Below are 22,678 nucleotides of genomic sequence, written 5' to 3' on the forward strand. Positions count from 1 at the left end.
TTTTAGTAAATTCTTAGTTGAATTAGTTGAATTAATAGAACTAGTTTATTTTTAGTAAGAAAATTTAGATATCTGAGATTTGATGATCTAATTAAAATATTACTATATAGAACTAGCTACTTTATTTTAGTAAGAAAATTAATAGAACAAGTTTATTTTTATTAAATGCTTAGTTGAATTAGTTGAATTAATAGAACTAGTTGAACTAATAGAAGTAGTTGAATTAGTTGAATTAATAGAACTAGTAAGTGTTTAATGTTTCACCTATATGAACATAGGAAATGTCGTCTGACGACGAAAAATATTTCATTAAGTGCGAATACTGTGAAGACCAGCGCGACCTGTGCGACAGAAATTTCCTTGTTGATGATAGGCGCTTCAGCATCAAGCTGGATGAGACCTTCGAAGTGGATACAGTAAGTCACAATGACAAGTCTTTTTTTGTAATTAAGCATGACTTATATATGCTTCATTTGCTTCAACTTATAATTTTAAATTTTCACTATTCTACTAGCGCATCCCCTGCCATGCAAGAATTTTTGTCTTGGATAAGATAGGTTTCAGTGCTATGGAAACTATGGAGGTAAAGAAAGTTTACCTGAAGACCGAGCATGGTTATACTTTCAACGTTAAATTATACAATGCAGACACGTACACCTATTTTGAATGCAAAACTTGGCAAGCACTATGCAAGGCTTATGCATTTGAGCCTGATATGGTTATCACCTTTGATATTCGTCCGGAAGATGATATTGAAGGTAATAGAGACATCTGGGTCGATGTGCAGACGCCTCCAGTTCTACCATTATGTGAGTTTCTCAACCATATTTATGTCTTTGATATTGTTTATTCAAAAATAGTTGACAACTAATTTCAATTGACAGCTTATTTCCATTCAAGCAAACATGTCCGGCGCTTGGTAGACAGGACCTACTACTGTCCCGGAGCTGAACTGAACTGCGAGGAGATAAGTCATTATGTTTCATGGCTTGATGATCTTCATACTATTAAGACAAATTTTCTTCCTGCACTTAGAAATGTTAGTACTCAAAACGTGCGACCAATAGTGATCGTATTGAACTACGGTCACATCTATTTACGAAAGATGGTAAGATTTTTACTATTTGTCCTCAGTGCATCTTTTGCATACATTATTTTTTTGCTAAACTTTAATTGCTAGGTATATTAATTACTATGCAATGTTCTTCAACAGGGACTCCCGATGACAGTTGTACCTCAGTGGATTGAGACTAAAGGTCACATGTCAATGGTTAGCTTACGACCAAGATATCCTACATTGCACATGAGTGCATTCAGGATTTCTAAAAGCGATGAATGCTTAATAGTGAAAGATTGGAGCAAAATTGTTAACGATCCCAACAGAGAAGTACTAGGGGGCAGAAATGAGAAGCGCAGCCCATGATTAGGAGACAGGTTCATCTGCATGCTCCAGTAAGATGAATCAGGAGAGCTATACATGTTCTATGCTATTTTACCTGAGAGAGAGCAGCAGGAGTGATTTAGCTACTTCATGCTCTTAGTACTTTTGTCCTCTCATGTCCGCGTTCTTCGTCCTGAACTTAATCTCAAAGGGTGATTTGCTTTTGTGGTGTTATGAACGCTTATAATATGATGACCATGTTGAACTCGATGATATCTTTGCTTCTGGTACAAGTGAATGTTTTTTCTTTAAGCTAGTGTTGGTGCTGATTAGATAGCGGTAATGACTATGATGATTAAACAGTGGTAATGACGACTATGATGATTTTTAGCTAGCTAATTTACTGTTGTTGATGATATGATGCAAGAGTTTTTATATTAATATGATGATGATGAGTTATTATATCATTTATAAAAGAAACCGCAGATTAGTTTCAGCTCGATGGATCCTAGCTAAGTGATCAAGTATATGCCATATCCATATTATACTTGATCACTTAATTATAGTTGATCAATTAATATGGATATGCCATATACTTGATCACTTAGCTAGGATCCACATGCATCCAGTCGAAACTAATCTGCGGTAATTTCACCTATGATTTAACAACTAAAATAATCACTAAATTAAATTGAAAACACAAAATTAAAGGAAAAAATAAAAAATAATACCAGAACACACCCAAACATTTAGTACCCGTTGGTGTTACCAGCCGGTACTAATGTCCTGAACGCACCCGGGCCTGGCTCGTGCCACGTGGTGGCACTTTAGCGCCGGTTCGTGATGAACCAGTACTAAAGGGGGGGGCTTTAGTCTCCACTCTTTAGTGCCGGTTGCAGAACCGGCACTAAAGGCCCTTACGAACCGGCGCTAAAGCCCGGTTCTGCACTAGTGTGGGTACAAGGTGAGTGTTAGCAATCATAGAAGACTATATGATGGTTGAGTATGTGGACTTGCTTAAGGGCTCCAACACATGACCCTTCCTGAAAAGATGATGAATTGTAGTTGCAAAGTTGACTGAGAACATAGTTTGTTGGTTTCTAATAGAGTTTTTCTTTATACTTCGATTGTGTGACGAACTATTACTTATTCATGAGAAGTGTATGATAAACGTTCTATGATAAAAGTCCTATGTTTAAATTTGTTGTTGTTATAATAATCAACACGATGCTTCTATGTCCGTATTTTGTTTTTATCGACCCCTCTCTCTCAAAGCATGTGGACATGTTTTTCGATTTCGGTTTTCGCTTGAGGACAAGCGAGGTCTAAGCTTGGGGGAGCTGATACGTCCATTTTGCATCATGTTTTCTTACTGTTATTTACAATGTTTTTATCCATAATAATGCTTTTGGAGTAATTCTAATGCCTTTACTCTCATAATTTGCAAGGAACACACCAAGAGGGAGAATTCCGGCAGCTGGAAATCTGGACCTAGAAAAGCTACGTCAGGCCACCTATTCTGCACAACTCCAAATGAGCTGAAACTTCACGGAGATTTTTTATGGATTATTTAAGAAATATTGGAGCCAATAAACACCAGAGGGGGGCACCAGGTGGGCACAACCCACCTGGGCGCGCCAGGCCCCCTGGCGCGCCCTGGTGTATTGTGCCCTCCTCGGGCCACCTCCGGTGCCCATCTTTTGGTATATAAGTGGTTTTGACCTAGAAAAAAAATAGAATAGTACTTCCGGGACGGAGCGCCGCCGCCTCGAGGCGGAACTTGGGCAGGAGCACTTTTGCCCTCCGGCGGAGCGATTTTGCAGGGGGAACTTCCCTCCCGGAGGGGGAAATCATCGTCATCATCATGACCAACAACTCTCCCATCTTGGGGAGGGCAATCTCCATCAACATCTTCACCAGCACCATCTCATCTCAAACCCTAGTTCATCTCTTGTATTCAATCTTATTACCGGAACTATAGATTGTTGCTAGGGGGTGACTAGTAGTGTTGATTACATCTTGTAGTTGATTACTATATGGTTTATTTGGTGGAAGATTATATGTTCAGATCCATTATGCATATTAATACCCCTCTGATCATGAGCATGTTGATTATTTGTGAGTAGTTACTTTTGTTCTTGAGGTCACGGGATAAATCATGTTGCAAGTAATCATGTGAATTTGATATGTGTTCGATATTTTGATGGTATGTATGATGTGATTCCCTTAGTGGTGTCATGTGAATGTCGACTACATGACACTTCACCATATTTGGGCCTAAGGGAATGCATTGTGGAGTACTCTCTCCGTCCCATAATATAAGAGCGTTTTTTTCACTAATGTAGTGTCAAAAACGTTCTTATATTATAGGACGGAGGGAGTAGTAAATAGATGGTTGGTTGCGAGAGTGACAGAAACTTAAACCCCAGTTTACGCACAATTCCGTAAGGGACCGATTGGATCCAAGAGTTTAACACTATGGTTAGGATTTATCCTTAATACTTTTCTCGTAGTTGCGGATGCTTGCGGGAGGGTTAATCATAAGTAGGAGGTTTGTTCAAGTAAGAACAACACCTAAGCACCGGTCCACCCACATATCAAATTATCAAAGTAGTGAACACAAATCAAACCAACATGATGAAAGTGACTAGATGAAATTCCCGTGTACCCTCAAGAACGCTTTGCTTATCATAAGAAACCGTTTGGCCTGTCCTTTGCCTCAAAAGGATTGGGCTACCTTGCTGCATACTTATTGTTACCATTGTTACTTGCTCGTTACAAATTATCTTGCTATCAAACTACTCGCTACTTACAGTTTCAGCACTTGCAGACATTACCTTACGGAAAACTACTTGTCATTTCCTTCTGCTCCTCGTTGGGTTCGACACTCTTACTTACCGAAAAGAGCTACAACTGATCCCCTATACTTGTAGGTCATCGTATCTATATTTTTTTATTGTTCCATGCTGTTATATTATCATTCTTGGATGTTTTACAATCATTTTGTAGCAACTTCATATCATTTTTTGGGACTAACCTATTGACATAGTGCCCAATGCCAGTTGTTGTTTTTTGCTTGTTATTTACATCGCAGAATATCAGCACCAAACGGAGTCCAAACGCAGCGAAACTTTTTGGAACAACATGGGCCAAAGAAGTATCAGAGGGGTGCCCCGAGGGGGGGGGGACAACCCACCTGGGCGCCCCTGGGGGCCCAGGCGCACCCTGGTGGGTTGTGCCCACCTCGGTGGCCTCCCGCACCGCCTCTTCGCCCTATAAATACCCAAATATTCTAGAAACCCTAGGGGAGTATCTAATTTTTGATTGTTCCGTGCTGTTATATTATCATTCTTGGATGTTTTACAATCATTTTATACCAACTTTATATCATTTTTTGGGACTAACCTATTGCCATAGTGCACGGTGTCAGTTGCTGTTTTTTCTTGTTTTTTACATCACAGAATATCAGTACCAAATGGTGTCCAAACGCAACGAAACTTTTTGAAGAATTTTTATGGACCAAAAGGAAGAACACGGGCCAAAGAAGTACCAGAGGGGTGCCCTGAGGGGGCACAATCCACCTGGGCGCGCCTGGGGCCCAGGCCGCCCTAGTGGGTTGTGCCCACCTCGGTGGCCTCCCGCACCGCCTCTTCGCCCTATAAATACCCAAATATTCCAGAAACCCTAGGGGAGTCAACGAAACACAATTCCAGACGCCGCAAGTTCCAGAACCACGAGACCCAACCTAGACACCTTCACGGAGGGGTTCATCATCCTCATTGGTGCCTCTCCGATGATGCGTGAGTAGTTCATTGTAGATCTATGGGTCCGTACGCAGTAGCTAGATGGCTTCCTCTCTCCCTCTCTTTTGACTCTCAATATAGTGGTCTCTTGGAGATCGATTTGATGTAACTCTTTTTTGTGGTGTGTTTGTTGGGATTCGATGAACTTTGAGTTTATGATCAGATCTATTTATCCAAGAAAGTTATTTGAGTTTTGATCTCTTATATACATAATTATTTATAGCTTCGTATTTCTTCTTCGAATCTTTGGTTTAGTTAGGCCGATTAGATCGATTTTTCTTGTCATGGGAAGATGTGCTTTGTGATGGGTTCGATCGTGCGGTGTTCTTCCCCAGTGACAGAAGGGGCAGCAAGACACTTATTGATCGTTGCTATTAAGGATAACAAGATGGGCTTTATTCCTACATGAATAGATCTTGTCTACATCATGTCATCGTTCTTATTGCATTACTTCGTTTCTCCATGAACTTAATACACTAGATGCATCCTGGATAGCGGTCGATGTGTGGAGTAATAGTAGTACATGCAGACAGGAGTCGGTCTACTAATCTTGGACGTGATGCCTATATATTGATCATTGATTGGATATCGTCATAATTATTTGAGGTTATATTAATTGCCCAACAGTAATTTGTTTACCCACCGTGTGCTATTTCTTGAGAGAAGCCACTAGTGAAATCTATGACCCCCGGGTCTATTCTTTATCATATTTGCTTTGAGATCTATTTTTATTTGTTTTTATTTTCAGATCTATTATTACAAAACCCAAAAATACTTTGCTGCACTTTTCATTTGCATCTTGTATTTCACGTTTATTCGAGATCTATTTATCTAATCTACCACAATTTTATCTATGTTTTTATCGGGGAGAATCAAGTCAAGTCTCCCGAGAACTTGTCAATTTCTGACGCCATTATCTATAAGAGATTGACGCGGTTACCTATAAAATTGCTATAAAATAATTGTAAAACATCTAAGAATGATAATATAATAGCATGGAATAATAAAAATATAAGTATGTTGAAGATGTATCAATCTGCCGAGTAGAGGCCCCGGCGATCTCTATCTGCCTCCGGATCATGCTGCGGCCTTCTAGGGAGGTGTTGGTGCCCTCCCAGTCGTCGTCTCCATCCCTTTGGCCAGGTGTTTTTTGCTAGGTAGGGGCATGCGTGTCTGTTCTGGTGTTTGCTGCTGGGTCGACCTTTGGAACTTATGCTGTGTTGATCTTGTGTTGGGTCCGTGAATTTATTTCGTCTCTTGTCTGTGGGTAAACTCTAGTTGGTGTCGTTGGGCTTTACTTATAAAGTTGGGCTAAAACCGTTTCTCTAAAGAAGGTAGAGAGAGAGAGTCTGTATGGTTCAGGAGAGCATGGTGACCATGGAAAGCTTCTCGTTGTCTCTGGTGGCCGTGGGGTCAGCGGCCGCGGTGGGCTACCTGTGCGTGGCCGCGTGGATGATCTGGCCGCGCCGCGTCAGGGAGATCTTCCGGCGGCAGGGGATCGACGGGCCGCCGCCCTCGTCCTTCCTCATGGGAAACCTCACGGAGATACAGGCCCGGCGGTTGCACGCCGTCGCGTCGGCGGAGGACGGCCCGCGGGACCTCCAAAAGGACGACGGCTTCGACGACTACTGCAAGCGGATCTTCCCCTACTTCGACGAGTGGAGGAAAACCTACGGTATGTACTCTACTGCGCCCGTGCGCCCGTCCATCTCTTCTACTAGTTGGTTTAATTAATCATAATCACGTACGCTAGCTTTGCTCGGTACTACTCCAGTTGTGTTCATGTGTGTGCTGGTATATGAACGGAATTTTTCATGCTAGCTCGATCTGTTCGTGTACAACTCGGTATTATATTCTCTCCGTCAACCGAGCCAAGTCATGGATGGATGCATGAAACTGCACTGCTCAGGCGCATGCTTGCCCTAGCTAGCTTGCAAGTTGACTTGCTACTGCTGCAAAGTTTAAAAATGCAGCTCCATGTTGATAAGTTGCACACAACATATAAAATTGACACGGCTATGTGGGAAGGAATATAGTATTACGATTTATGTACTCGACAGATGAAATTAATATGGCAGGTGAGTTTGACTTGTCAATGAAGTCACAAGTCAGCATCAGAAAATAGGGGCAAATTATTAGAAAAAAATGTGGGATAGCAACTGTGCCTAGGAAAAGAGAAATATCGCAGTCAACAAAGCTAACTAGCCCTGGATCGCTCGATGGAAGCCCTGGAATAGAAATAGTCAGTTCCGTAACACAGCTCAACAGAGTAGACAACTCGGCCGGAGGTACTGCCGATTTCCCTCTTCTCCCTTTCAAACGGCGTCCACTTCCTAACCTGCCGACTAAGCAAGCTTGCATGCATATGTGCTGGGTGAATGAGCAAGCACGCATGCACGCGCCATGCCTTTTTTGGGACCGTTTAACCCATGGTTAAGCTAGCCAGCATAATGGAACGGACTGGTCCAGCCCTCTCCATGAGCTGTAGTACGTGACAACCGTTTCTTTCCCTTTTTTGTTTCTTAGTAATGCAATTAAGCGCAAGAACTGTAATGATCCGGTCACCTTTTTTGTATTTGTACCCTTTTTTTTAAAAAAAAAAGGAGGATGACCCCCGGCCTCTGCATCTGGGAGATGCATACGGTCACTTTATTAATTATTCTCGAGGACCTTACAAAGTATTACAAACAATATACCTGAAACTACCATCTTGGCAACATATGCCGCTCCTCTTATCCATATGATGTAGGGATGCTAGCTAGGCCACTACCCAAACCACTCACCTAAACCTAACATCAAAAGCCGGAAGCCCCAGCCGAGCCACATATCGGGTCTGGGGCACAATCCGGTCAGACGCACTCTTGTGTCGTCGCCGCCATCTTCCACAGGTCCGTCTTCAGATTATATTGAATCTTCTACCTTGTGAAGGCCACTACTGCCATCGACGTCACCATGACGCCAGACAACTACCTCCTCCTGCGCGAGTCCATCTCCGCGCATCGGACGCCGAGCCTCCACGGCGCCATGCCGCCGATCTCCGCCGCCATCAATGAGTGAGATGAAGTACCGCTCCACCACGGCAAGTACAAGGTGAGAAAGGGCGAGGTCGCCATCGGAGACACGGCCAGATGGGCCGCCACCAGGAACCAGACAGGCTCGCCATGCACACCCAACATCCCCATGCCCAAGTCGGCGCCTTCAAGAAGGTAACGACGCTGTGGCGCCGCCGCCGCTTAGCCACCGGGGCTAGGATTTTCACCCGGGCGCAGGGGGAGGGGGGGAGGCAGGGGAGGTTTAGCCTCGGCGCCGCCACCAAGGAGGGAATGGCGTCCGGGACACCATCGACGCCGTGACCGCCACCGGCGGCCAAGGGTTTCCCCCGGCCAAGCACCCTGCCGCCACCTCCGAACCAGCCACAACATCAGCAGGCGCGTGCAGGCCGGAGATCCAGACCGGCCGGAGGTCATGCATGACGAGCGGACTAGCTCGCCTCCGATCCGACGAGGGGAGCCCGGGACCTCCCCGCGCCATGACCAACGCCCACCGGGACCTCGCTGCCCACGCAGCCGAGGGGATCCGGCCTACCTCACCGACGGGCACTCCCTGCCGCCAGAGGAGCGCCGTCCGTACCAGCGAGGCCGCCGCCTCAGATCCGACACACCGGTCGCCGCGCTCCGCCGCCGCGCCCGAGGAAGCCGGACCCCACGGCGCCGTCCGCAGTCCTCGCCGCCCGCCGCCCGCGTCACGACGCGGCTAGATCTGGCGGAGCTGCGTTGCCGCACCATCCGCCGCCACCGGCCGCCCCGCACGCTCCGCCACCACGACGCCCGTCGCGCAGCCAGAGAGGCCGTCGCCGCACAGCTCCGGCTCCCCGCCACGCCGCAGCGCCCGCCGCCAGCGCCGCACCCCAGCCCGGCCGCCCCGTCCCGCATCAGGGCCCCGCGCGAGAGGACGAGATCTCCCCGCCGCCGCCGGCGCCAGCCGCGCTTCGCCCGGCTGCGCCCCCTGGCGGCGGCGAGGGAGGTAGGAGAGGAGGAGGGAGCGCCCCGGCGGCGGCGGCTAGGGTTCCCTCCTGGCCGCCCGGGGGGGGGGGGGGGGGGGGGGGACGCAGGAGGGTTGGATTCAGATGTATTTGTACCCTTTAAGCTCTTGGAAGGACCGAAGTGTGTTAATGACGGTAGCTCATGCCAGTCAGTCAGAACAACCAAACACTTTTTTTTGTTCATACATGATCGGACCGTTCATCAAAACGTGTTACATAGATGCACGATATTTCACCGTTTGGCTTGTTTGGTTGGTTGGCTGCACCAATTAGTAAAGCAACAAGGCTTAGTTCATGCAAAAAGTGCATCCGTAACTATAGCTTAAAGGAGGAACGTGGGATTTCTCCGTTTCTGTTCATGCGTGTCGCGTAAATGACAATATTAATTAAGTTGCGATTGGTCAGTGCATATTGGGTCTCAAAATAAAACGAAATCAAGACGGGTTTAAAATCATAGCAGTACGTTTTCTCTCTCCCATCAAAAGGTGCAGGTGCTTTGGATTCGAGAATATATACTGGCCTATTTAGTTAGTCAAACTGTCAAATCAATACAAAGAAAGAATCAACATATATAATACTTTTTGCTACAAAATTATAAGAGAACCTTTCTGAATTATGTCAAGCAAACATGCCAGCATATTCTAGCTAAGCTGGTGGTACACATATATAGTACTACTATCTGAGACCGCCCCCCAAGTCCCCAACCATGCATGCATGCACCTAGCTTTAGCTAATTGTGCCTGTCATAAACTATTGCAGATTAAATTATCTCGTTGTGTCTGTCATGAACAATTCCTGATTAAATTAAGTGATTGGCATTTGACCCCTGAATAGGTAGTTAAGACACTGAGATAGTCAACTAGGCTTTCCAAAAACGGCCATGTGCGTAGCTGTTCAGCGCACCGATCGAGCTAGCTTGCTGGAGAGAGAGCTCTCTCTCCATGGATGCTTATCCATTTTGTAAGGAGCTTTGCAATATATTGTCAATAGCTCGAACTTGGTAAATACGTATATATTATGGCCATGTAATTCATCCCTAAACCAAGAAAGAGTAGGAAAATCCTAATCAAAACCTAGTTTTCTTATGATATTGCTCCAGCTTGCGAGTATTTATTTATTGTCTTCCTATATATTGTGTTGAGTTCATGCATCTTGATAGAAACTTGGACCAATATTTATGTCTATGCGAAGACTTCCTTGCATCTTACTACATGGTAGTTGATGTATAGGAATATTCTTGATTCCTTATTCTTAATGATGGAAATATTGAAAGAGATATTTTCATTTTGAATGATCATAACGTAGGTAGACACCTTACTAGAGCATTTTATACTGCAGGATATGGCAACACCACTTAACCCGCCGCTAGTTTCATATTAGCATTTGATTAGCTTGTGTGATGTCCCACAATTTAAGTCAATGCTGTTTTTGACTAACACAAACTATAATCTATCTGATCTTCCATCAATTCGTCTTAGGCTAATTTTCCCCTAATACGACTTGGCTAGTGGTACTATATCAATTAATTATTTTACCCCCACCCTTTTCAAAATGTAAAACCCACACGCATTCACCGTTTACTTTTTCGCCAGTACAACCAAGCAAGTACTCCCAATGCAAAAACGTAAAAGTCCCACACGTTTTTACGAAAAAGAATGCCTTTGTTATAAGTATTTTGTATGAAAATTTAGTCGAATGATTTTTCAGTTTCATAATGATATGCCCTCATCATTTTGCAGATGCACACATCCTGGCCTCGGCCGGTTCAAACGCTTATCGATTTCGAAATAGTTATTTTATTTTGTGTGATAATTTTCTCAGTCGCCAAAACCAGTACACAAAATCCACAAATGAGCAACAACGCATGTTAATGATTATTCGAATAAGGTTTACTTCCAATAATTAATTCCAGTTAGGAGGTGGCCCAGTGCCCGCCGGATCGCCCCCACCCTACGTCAAAGTAGCATGTCAAGCCCACATGGCGCCTATCTCCCCATCGACTAGCTCGGTCGTTATAGTTAGGTGGAATTTCCCAACCTAGCTTAGCTAGCTAGGGCTCGTGGGACGGATGGCAACAGAGGTGACAGGGTCGTGCATGCATGCATGTATGCTCCTGTACAGCGTACTACTCCCTCCGTTACAAAATAGATGACCCAACCATCTATTTTGGAACGAAGGGAGTACTCCTGTAGACCAACCATTAATTATTGATTTTTTTTTCTCTTGCACCTCTCTTGCTAGGATTCCACATGCACGGAGATGAGATGCACGCATGCCTACCCTAAAATTAGCTGCTAGTGGATAACCATGCCCATTTCCACGAATAGATAATAGCTCGCAGTTCGACCGCAATAACCAATAGGAAAAACAAATCTGCCTTGTTTTTCTTTGACAAGTCGCTTGATCTGAACCACTAGCTGGATATGTGCATATATAGTTGCCTCTCGCACATGCGCTCGATGGTTGCATGCATGCTCGATCTCGCATATGCGCACTTCCCCAATGGATACGGACGTTCGTGGTGGTTGCTGCCTACCTGGCCAAAAGTGGCTGCCTAGCTGTGCTGGCTGCTTCTCCATGATCGATCGATCGATCGGTCGTACACGCGTCGATCGATTCCATATGCAGCATGACCAGCTAGCGCATGCTAAGCTAAGCTAGCTAGTGCTGGCTTGGAAGACGTACGTGTGAGCTGTCCTAACTCTCACTGGGGACTAATTACAATACGTTCAAAGCCAAGGGAACATTAGTACAGTACTCCCTCCGATATCAAAATATAAGATGTTTCTTTTTTTAAACTATGATATGGTAAAAAAAAAACGTCTTGTATTTTGATAGGGAGTGACTAGTTCATGGTTAATCAGCGATGTTTACGTGGACCACATGCATGAACCTGCAAAGTCAACTAACTAGCTTCTAGATGGATGTTGTGGTCAAGAAATTAACTAGCTGGTACGGAGCATCAGGGATGGGATACAACTGACCGACCGGCCGGGACCGGCCGCGGTGTTGTTAGAATGCCAATGGCCGGCATGGTCAAGATTCTAATCTACTCTGATTGAAGCTACGTACTAGTGGTGGTTAGGAAGCTACTCTGACTGACTGACTAATCTGCTTTGATTGAAGAATCTTGGCCTTTTGGGGAGAGTGGGGGAATCTCACTGCCATGATACTACGCACGTACGTACGGGACACTTCACTTCGATCGGACAATTAAGTAATTGGATCGAGGACCTGTAGCTTTGACCCGAATTGTTTTTCGAGGAAACAGCAGGAGCTCTGCCTTTGCATTAAGAAGAAGAGAATTGACCAGTTTATAAGGACAACTGGCCGAAAACCGATACATCAATACACACCAGCCCCGAGGCTGCGTACCTAACGAGCCGACTTCCCTATCGCCCAAACGACCAGAGTTGCCACTCCACCACACGACCCGGAGCCGCCACTCCGGCTTACAGACCACAAAAAACTCACACACGTCGGGCCCGAGGCCACACTCCACACGAATCGACGACTCTGCCGTCCACACGACCAAAACCGACACTCCACAGCACAAAGGTGCTCTCCGGAGCCGCCGCTCCGACTTCCCCGCCAGCCCCGAGGCCGCGCTCCACCTGAGCTGATGATGCTGCCGCCCACACGACCAGATCCGACACTCCACAACATTGTTTTTTGGAGCCGCCGCTCCGAGTTCCTCACCGGCCCCAAGGCCGCGCACACGCCTGGCCAACGATGAACAAGCCACCCGAGCCACCTTGAACTAACGAAGGACCAGACCTCCAAGGCATCGCCCCCAAGAGGGAAACGACGAGTATGCCGCCGACGCCCGCTCCGACCAAAGGTCGAAACTTAGGTTTTCACCTGGAGAGCCCGAGACCGAGGCGACAATGGTGGTGAAGGGGCTCCACGACGACGCCTTCAAGGAGGGAACGACGTCCTAGGACGCCGTCGACGCTGGCAACGACCGAGGTCGGGCTAGGCTTTCGCCCGGAGCTCACCAAATCCATCCTCACCGCAGCCTGCCTAGCAAACCGTCTCCGGCATCATGCCGCCCGTCCTCGTCCAAGTCACATGACCGAGCACGCAAGGCAGCACACCGCCGCCAACCACCACCGGCTACAGAAACCACTGCAGCCCACCTCCCTCCACAGCAGCACCGTGGATCAGCCACACAGCAGCTCACCACCATGGAGGCCCTCGCCAGCTGCCGACGAGGCCACCCGCGGCCGCCCAGCACGCAGGGCAGTAGCACCGCTGCCCTGACTCCACGCACCTCCCCGCCACCCCCGTGGACCAGAGCAGGCGCGCCTCTGCCGGACCGCCGCCACAGGCCGACGGCCTGCCTCTCCACTAGATCCGGGCTCGAGGGCCCCGGATCCGCCACCTCGCGGGCTGCCGCCGGACGACCTCCACGGGGGAGGGGCACGCCGACACCGCCACGTCCTGGGGCTGCCGCCCCAGCGTTCCATCGTCGGCGAGCAAGCCGCAGTCAACCCCGCAACCACCAGCCACCCTCACGGGACGACGCGCCCAGCCGCCGCCCCGCCGGATCCAGCCGAGGCCGGCCAGATCCGCCCCGCACGCGCCTTCTGCAGCCACGCCGGCCGTCACCACCAGCCAAGGCGACCGCACGGACGCCTGCTGCGGCGAGTCCACTTGCTCGCGCGCCAACTGGCCGCCGGAAGAGCAAGCCCCGCTGCCACCGTCTCCGCATGGGCTTTGCCCGGCGAAGGCCACCGGCGACGGCGAGGAGGAAGCGGCGAGGGGAGGGAGCGGCCGCTCGGGCTGGAGTTGGGGTCGCCGCCCGTGTCGCCCCAGGGAGAGAGCGACGCGGGGGCCGGTTGTAACTTTTCTCCTCTTGACCGGAATTTTTATGAGGTGGGTCAGTTAGCTAGGTTGTCTGCCCACTATTCTGAAGATAAGCGCACCCTCACTCACATGCATGCAATAGGCTCCTCCCTTTCGAAAACATATGCAATTTTGATTTGCACGTTTTCGATGTGTGTGTATATATATAGGATAAATTTTATCTACAAGCAGTGGTAGTTATCACTATCTTCTTTGGCCTCCACGTGTCCCTCTTCCCCTCTCTCAAACTTGACATCAAGTCAACCGGGTAATAGATGCTGTTAACGGGTGCCGGTGCAATTTAGTATGCAGAAACTAATTCAGTTTTTATAATTAAATAAAGAGTAAAGTCTGTCTTGAACCTTGAACTCATACATCGGATGGGAAATGAACTTTGACCTCTCAATCCCTGAAATCGATACCCTGTATTCCGTGATCCCGGTCAATGATAACCTTGCCAGAGTAAAATCTTGTTTGTTGTATCGGGAAGTGGAGAATCCGGCCGGATTCGATCTCTACTCTCACTGACTATGTGGTCCCACGTGTAATATTCATCTACTTCCCTTGTCTCTCTCTCACACAAATTCACTTTATTCTTAAATAATCGGGCAAGCTGGTGACAGGCTGTTGCAACTACCTCCTTAATCTTGGGTGGATGAGCATGTGAACGTGATGCTGATATTTTTTATAGGCACCGTAGATGGTAGTTTTTGTTGGAAATAGGTAGTATGGGAATGAATAACTCTTTTTGGATTCTTCTGTTATAGTATGAAATTTATTGGCTTTTTTCTTGAACCGCATAGAGTATAGTCATGTATACCTATAGTATGGAGTATGGACATGTAACTTTTTTAGTATGGAGTATCGACAAGTAACTTTTTTAGTATGGAGTATTGGCAATTAATTTTTGTAGTATGTAGTATGCCCTACTAACATAAAATTGGAGTATGAAGTATAAGCATTTGAATATTGGAGTATGGAGTATTAGTACTCTTTTATGTGAACATAAAAAATATGTGTCCCAAAAAAGTAGTATTTGGTATGTAATATATAGTAAATTTTAGAATTATGGAGCTTACTACGTACTACTATACTGCTATAGTATGGAGTATATTTAAAAAGGTGAATGAAGTATGGAGTGCGTCCAAATAAGCAGTATATTGTCCAAAATAAGGAGTATCTTCCCACACAAAATGTACATATACTCCCAAGATGAGAGGAGTATCTCCAGAAAAATAAATATACTTCCCCGCAGAAAAAATACTGATCAAATGTACAAGAGTATGGATGTGTTTGTTATATTATTTTTTCATGTACAAATACAAGATTGCAAAATGAAAAATCCATCAAGATATGGCATCTTCATGCAATTGCATGTGCTAGCTAGAACATGACTGCTAGAAACAACATGGGGATACAAGTTTAACACGAAGTGATGATGCATGTTCGTATACTGATCTATAACATGAGATCTGGATTGGAATTCACAGCAGTGCTGAATGTATGATAGTTTTGGAACGTTCGACAACATGGGGACGATGCAGCAACGTTGAGCTCTTCAACGGCCGCCACGGCGGAGCCCGCAACCCAACGGTGGCTGTGTCGTCGGTGGAGGACGCAACTCGACGACGGCTGTGTCGTCGGCGGCAACGACTCCACGATGGTGCGCCATGCATAAGGTCCTGAAATTTTTATGCATGGAGGGGTATATGCATGGTTGACATCGGTCATGGCTGCTGATCGAAGAATTCAGTTAGATTGAAAAAACAATCAGGAAAAGTTTGAAAGATTTTGTCCGCCGGATGAATACCTTGTAACATGCATCGACGCTCATAATCCCAGTCGGCTGGGATTGCCAACACGGCCGCAACAAAATTTGATTCCCGTAAGTATCGGATCTCTTTTTTAATATGGTGAGCTGCCATAGAACGTACTGCTTGCCGGCGGCCAGATTTGTAAGCTGTCTATTGGACGTGAGGTAGTTATATCCATGCATGAAAATAGGAACTACTCCCTCCGTTTCTAAATGTAAGTCTTTTTAGAGATTTCACTACAAACTACGCACCGATGTATATAGACATATTTTAGAGTGTAGATTCACTTATTTTGCTCCGTATGTAGTCTATAGTGAAATATCTAAAAAGACCTATATTTAGGAACGGAGGGAGTACACGGTTGATTGCTTTATCGGGTGGAGAGAAAAAAAGTTCCAGAACCAAACCCGTTAATCAAAGCGCCATAGATCAGACGGCGTTGGGCATGGGGGTAACTACCACCGATGGTAGTAGTGATTTTCCCTATATGTATAAGCAACCCGGGATGATCTTTACTTGTTGGATAAGTTTGTGAGTAAAATAATGCTCCTTAGTGATTTAAACACTTTTATATTTCTTTACGGAGGGAGTACTTGCTCTGTATAATACTTCCTCCCTTTCTAAATATAAATCCTTCTAGAGATTTCAATATAGACCACATACAGAGTAAAATAATACATCCGTATGTAGTCCGTATTAAAATATGTAAAAAAAATCTTATATTTAGAAACGGAGAGAGTAGTACATTTCTTTTCTGATGGAATGATAATATCATTACTTAGAACACAATTTATTTTCATCTTTTTTTCTTATCAAGTTTTATTTGACTGTGGACTTTCTAAAAGGACCATGTACTGATGTACTCATCTAATATACACAATATTTTATTGCACATGATATGCATTACTGTGGTCTACGGAGTACGTACTTCCTCCGTTAGTGTCAAAAACGCTCCTATGTTATGAGACGGGGAGAGTAGTTCTTTGAGCAAAATGCATCCATTATAGAATGAACCTCTACACAATATTTCATTGCACATGCTATGAATTTTGCGGAGCCATGAACTTCTACATAAATTTCGCACTGAAACACCTGTGCTGACTGGCACAATTTTCCCCCCTTCTATATAAGAGAACGTTCACTACTTTTGTTTTTTGAGTTGGACATGCACTACTTCTGGTGTGTACGTTTTTTATTTTGAGACAAGCTTCTGGTGTGTACGTGTAATGGCAAATGTATTTTGCATTAGACCGATATAGATCCACCAGGAAATAACAGCCCGGCTCAACATCTGTGAAAATAGGCCACAAATGACAGCCCAGTAGGCCCAACACACTTGAGCATTCAGATCAATTTTGTTTTGTGCTTGTAGGGTCGTAGGGAGACTGACGATTTTGCTGTGACGTGCCGTGTGTCATGCAGGGGACACGTATCTGTACTGGCTCCGGCAGCGGCCGGCGCTGTACGTGACGGACCCGGAGCTGATCCGGGAGATCGGCCGGTGCGTGTCGCTGGACATGGGCAAGCCGACGTACCTGCAGAAGGGCCAAGAGCCCATCTTCGGCGCCGGCGTCCTCAAGACCAACGGCGCCTGCTGGGCTCGCCAGCGCAAGGTCATCGCGCCTGAGTTCTACATGGCCAAGGTTAGGGGCATGGTGGGGCTCATGGTCGCCGCGGCGCAGCCGCTACTGCGTTCGTGGGAGGACTCCGTCGACGGCGCCAAGGGTGGCGTCGCGGCGGTGGACGTCGACGCCGACATCCGGAGCTTCTCCTTTGACGTCATCTCCCGGGCCTGTTTCGGAGACGACCACTCCAGGGGGAGGGAGATCTTCCTCCGGCTCAGGGCGCTGTCGGGGTTCATGTCCGAGCCCAGCGTCATCTTCACCATCCCGTCGCTGAGGTATCTGCCGACGGCGAAGAACCGGAGGATCTGGAGGCGCACGCAGGAGATCCGATCACTGATCCTGGAGATCGCGAGGGGGCGCCGGGCGGCGACAGGGGATTCGCCGGGGCCCGACTTCCTGGGGTCCATCATCGACAACAGCGGCGACCAGCCGCGGCCGGACGACTTCGTGGTGGACAACTGCAAGAACATCTACTTCGCGGGGCACGAGACGACCGCGGTCACCGCCACCTGGTGTCTCATGCTGCTCGCCGCCCATCCGGAGTGGCAGGACCGCGCGCGCGCCGAGGTGCTCGACGTCTGCGCCGGCGCCACCGGCGCCGCGGACCCGGACTTCGACATGATCTCGAGGATGAAGACGGTGGGTATGGTTGTGCAGGAGACGCTGCGGCTGTTCCCGCCGTCGTCGTTCGTGGTGCGGGAGACGTTTCGCGACATTCGGCTGGGCCAGCTGCTCGCGCCCAAGGGCACCTACCTCTTCGTGCCGGTATCCACCATGCACCACGACGCCGCTTCTTGGGGCCCGACGGTGCACCGGTTCGACCCGGACCGGTTCAAGAACGGGGTGGCGGCGGCGTGCAAGAACCCGCAGGCGGCGTTCATGCCGTTCGGCCTCGGCGCGCGCACCTGCCTCGGTCAGAACCTCGCGATTGTCGAGGTCAAGACGCTCCTCGCCGTCATCCTCGCGCGGTTTGCCATTGCGCTCTCGCCGGACTACAGGCACTCCCCGGCGTTCCGGCTAATCATCGAGCCGGAGTTCGGGCTGTGCCTCCACATACGCCGTATTGATGGTACTGCTACTCAGGACGGCTTTGTGAAGTCCAACGATCGACTAGTTAGCTAGCACATGAAAGAAAAGGAAAAAGGATGAAAACACCGACCGGAAATCAAAAGGGAAAATTTTGTTTCTGCCACTCCAGATTTTGCCAATTTTTCTTATGCCACTCTAGATTTTGACATTTTGCTTTTGCCACTCTTAGTTTTTGAAAATTATCACAATTGCCATTCCTGTGGCAAGAGCAAAATTTCTAGAGTGGCAATTGTGATAATTGTCAAAAGCTAAGAGTGGCAAAAATGAAATAAAATTATTTTGCTTTTGCCGCAGAATGGCAATTGTGATAATTGTCAAAAACTAAGAGTGGTAAAAGTGAAATGTCAAAATCTAGAGTGGCATAAGGAAAATTGGCAAAACCTAGAGTGGCAAAAACAAAATTTTCCCTTATCATAGCTCATAAGAGTAGAGTCACGCCACCCCGAAGCAACATTTGTTAGCAACAACTGAATTAATTGATGAGTTCCATTGTTACATTTTGGTAGAACATAGGTTTTAAAATGGGAAAGGAGACAATAGAGGAAAAATAAATTATTATTTTTTGGAATGTTGGCAGGAGAGCTGCCAAATTCATTGATTAGAAAGGAGTATTACAAATAATACCCCCAAAGGAGGAATGCATTGTATAAAGACGAGTGCCAGAAAAAAAGAAATGGAAAAAGGTTGCACGGTTTATTAAGGAAAACCGAGCGAAAACCTAAACAGCGCCTAGCTAAACTAGGCCTAAAGCACCACCAAACACACAAAACGCCAGAAGGCCACACCCGACTACACGCCCGGGCGGGCACTCGAGCGCCTATGCTGCTATCAGAGTACACACCGAAAACCGTCGTACTAGTCCGGGCTGCCACAAGCAGAGGACGGACGCGTAGTATAGCAGTACGTACGCACGTACTAGGCCCCCCTGGTTGATGGCGTGCACCAACACGTCTCGTGACACGTCTCGCGACACGGGAGGCGACACCGAGGGCGATCCTCGACGACGACGGGGACGGGCGGTGTGGTACCCGCCAGACCTCAAGGTGGCGGGGATCCTCGAGTACCACCGAGGGACCGTGACGGAGCGAGGCCGGAATTTCTACCTCGTCGACGATGATGGGGTGGAAATCGATCGCTGTACACAGGAGCGGGGTGCGACCATTGACTCTACAGAGGTATTCCGTTTTCCTTATCACGTTGCGAAAGCATGTGATGCGACTGGCCATACGGCTCAGCGCACCTCGGGCGGCGTGTTGGTGGGGGATATTAAGTGTGAAGGGAGACGAGGGTGGAGTCGACAAACCCACTCGCCTTCCTCCCTTCTCTCGACTGCGACGAGCGACGCTGCCTGCGGGGAAACCTCGCCGGAGATGGTGGCGATTTCGGAAGCAAGGCTGGCGGAGTTTGGGGGAAGAGACAACCGCAAGCGAGCGCATCTGGTGGAGATTGGGAGCTGGTTCCAAACCAAGGCGGACATGCGCGCAGAGGCACAGGCGGTGCTGGATTCGCTCTCCATGGAGGAGGAGCGGGAGCTGAGCTAGCGCCACGAAGAAGGGGCACCACTCGCTGGAGGTGCTCCTGTGGGCGATGGCGCAGTTGGAGTCGGAGGACGAGGTGCGGGCGGCCAAGTGGGCCCCGTTCCTCTCCTTCGCCACCACGAATCTGGCTTCGGCGATGAATCCAGCTGCGCTGCGTTCGAGCGAGGTGGTCATGGCGCTGCCTGCTCCGGGGTCAAAGTTGTCCCCAATCGAGATCGACAGGGGCGGCAGCAGCGGGGGTGTTGCTCGGGCAAGGAGCGAGGCGGTGGTAGCGGCTACTCCGAGGCGCTCGCCTCGCCTGAATCCTCCTCTAACACCGTAGTCGCACCGCTCCGCCTGGCTATCTAGGCCGGGGATCTGAATTCTCCTCCACGTAGCAACCGCTTCTGGTTGCTGAGGGGGGAGGATTCGGACTCCGATTCTGAAGAAGAAGGTACGTGTAGCAGTTTTGAATCCCTCTGCCTATTTACAATCTGATGCACTAGATAATGGTGTGAGATTGTTGGGCAGAGAGAGCAAGAGAATTCGCCGTATTGAGCGGATTAATCGCAGAAGAAGGGATAAGATGAATAGATACGTGCAGAGTATGTTGCTTGAGGTAGAAGAGGGGGGATTGATAGGAAAGCTAAAGATACAGGGCTAGGAGGACACAAAAATGCTTATCCTGATATGGACTCCCCAAATTGGGGGAAGTACCATGACAGGGAAATAGAATTTGCTTTGATAAAAATGAGACTCTGATTCCCAGTTTTGAGGATTTATGCATAATCCCTGACTGGTTAGAGGGAGTAGAAGGAGATAATGACTTTGAAATACAACATAGGGGAATCGGGGAAAGCATTGGAAAAAGGGAGGTTGAAGAAAGGAAAAAATATAGAAAAACAAATGTTATACCAGAGAATCCCCTTCTGGATAATTATGCTGAAAATGTGATGGAAATAAGGGATGAGATAGAAAATGAGCAAATAGAAAAAAGTTGGGAAAAAAGTGGGTAGGTGGGCTTGAGAAAGACCAAGTTGGGCTGAGCAGGGCCTCCACTGCGGTAGTTGGGGGGAGGGGGAGTTGGGGCAGAGCAGGTATAAATCCTGACCCCATCCCTGCCCTAGGGCATTTAGATTTCCTCTTCCTCCACTTCTACGAGAGAGAGGAGGCGGCGGCAACCCAAAGCTGTGGTGAAGAGGAGATGGCAGGAAGATCAGGAGCTTGGCACCCTGGACCAGGGAGAGGAGGCTTCGGGGGCAGAGGTAATTTCCCCTTTGGAAGAAGCAATTCCCCACCTGGCAGAAATTTTGTAAGATTTGAGGATCAAAGTTAGGGGTACGGAGACATGAGAGATGGGGGGGGGGGGATTTCAGACAGGGGGATGGGATGGGCCGTGGAAGTGGAGGAGATAGATCACAAAACAACATGGGAGGAGGAGGTGGATATGAGGAGAGGAGAGCTGCTGGAACTGGCAGTTTTGGTGGAACAAAAGGGAGATTTGACTTTCAGACAATTGGAGAGGGGAGATCTGAGATGGGTGCTTCAGGACAGAGAGGGTGTGAGTCAGAACACAATTCAAGAGAGGGGAACCGAGGGAGACAAGAAGAGGGGAGAGATGTGCATGCAGTAGGGCTTGGGATGGGACAACTGGGTTTTATACCCCCTGAACAGATGGCACATCACTACCAATACTTGTTAGCTAATGTGCCAAAAGGAGGGGTGTTGACAGTTCCCAATGGAGACAAAGAAGCCAGTGATAAGGGAAGTGGAAATAAGAATGAAGGTGGACATGGAAAAGAGGTCATATGTGGAAAATGCAAGGAGAGTGGACACATAAGTAAAAACTGCAGAAATAATGTTTTTTCGGTGTGGTTTGTCAGAGAGGCTCACATAGGACAGAAGACTGCACAATTCTCAGACAGGAAAAACCTGTAGCCAAATATGTAGGTTATGGAACTAAGGGACTGGGCTGTTTGCTAGTTTAAAATAAAAAAGAGATCTCTACAGTAGAACATGATAATCCAATGGCAATTCTCACAGTTCATTCTGGACAGCTGAATGAGACTACTCTGGTGTAGGGGCTGGCAAGAATGTTTGACTGAGGATGGACAGGGAGGGCAAAATTTCAAAGTCCCAAGACCTTTCTGGTCAGATTTCCAAATAAAGCTAAACTGGTGGAGCTCAAGAACTTTGAAAAATTCACACTCCTTGATGCAAAAGCAGTAATTGAAGTGGATTTTTGGAGCCCTGATGACAAGGCCAAAGGCAAGCTACACACCATATGGGTCCAGATGCATGGAGTACCAGACTCTTTGAGACATTTCCTAGGAATATGTGAAATTGGGTCAGCATTAGGACCCGTGGTAGAGGTGGATGTGGAGCATATTCACAGCAGAAAAGAGATCAGGCTGAAGGTGGGGGTCAGAGATCTGCATAAGATCCCATCAGGGACTGAGATTACCACAAAGAAATTGCTGCTATATGTCATTGAATTTTCTTTGGAATCAGTGGCTGAGCAAGGATGGTACAAGATTGAAGAGGGGGAAAAGGAAGGTC

The 22,678-nt window shown here is 47.6% G+C and overlaps 1 protein-coding gene across 1 annotated transcript; it reads left to right on the forward strand.

Annotated features, from left to right (window-relative positions):
* Positions 1-6,561: 6,561 nt before the first annotated feature.
* On the forward strand, positions 6,562-18,767 carry LOC109743422 (cytochrome P450 714D1-like). Its single transcript, XM_020302510.4, has 2 exons — positions 6,562-6,859; positions 17,311-18,767. The coding sequence occupies exons 1-2, from the start codon at positions 6,562-6,564 to the stop codon at positions 18,633-18,635; spliced, it is 1,623 nt and encodes a 540-aa protein (XP_020158099.3). The 3' UTR covers positions 18,636-18,767.
* Positions 18,768-22,678: the final 3,911 nt, after the last annotated feature.

This window comes from Aegilops tauschii, chromosome 1, assembly GCF_002575655.3.
Source record: "Aegilops tauschii subsp. strangulata cultivar AL8/78 chromosome 1, Aet v6.0, whole genome shotgun sequence".
In the NCBI taxonomy this organism is placed as follows: Eukaryota; Viridiplantae; Streptophyta; class Magnoliopsida; order Poales; family Poaceae; genus Aegilops; species Aegilops tauschii.

What these genes read in the sequence shown, in the direction of transcription:
- LOC109743422 (XM_020302510.4), top strand. Translation starts at nt 6,562, where the DNA reads ATGGAAAGCTTCTCGTTGTCTCTGGTGGCCGTGGGGTCAGCGGCCGCG. An exon ending in CGAGTGGAGGAAAACCTACG is followed by an intron (nt 6,860 to 17,310) that starts GTATGTACTCTA and finishes TGTGTCATGCAG; the next exon opens with GGGACACGTATCTGTACTGG.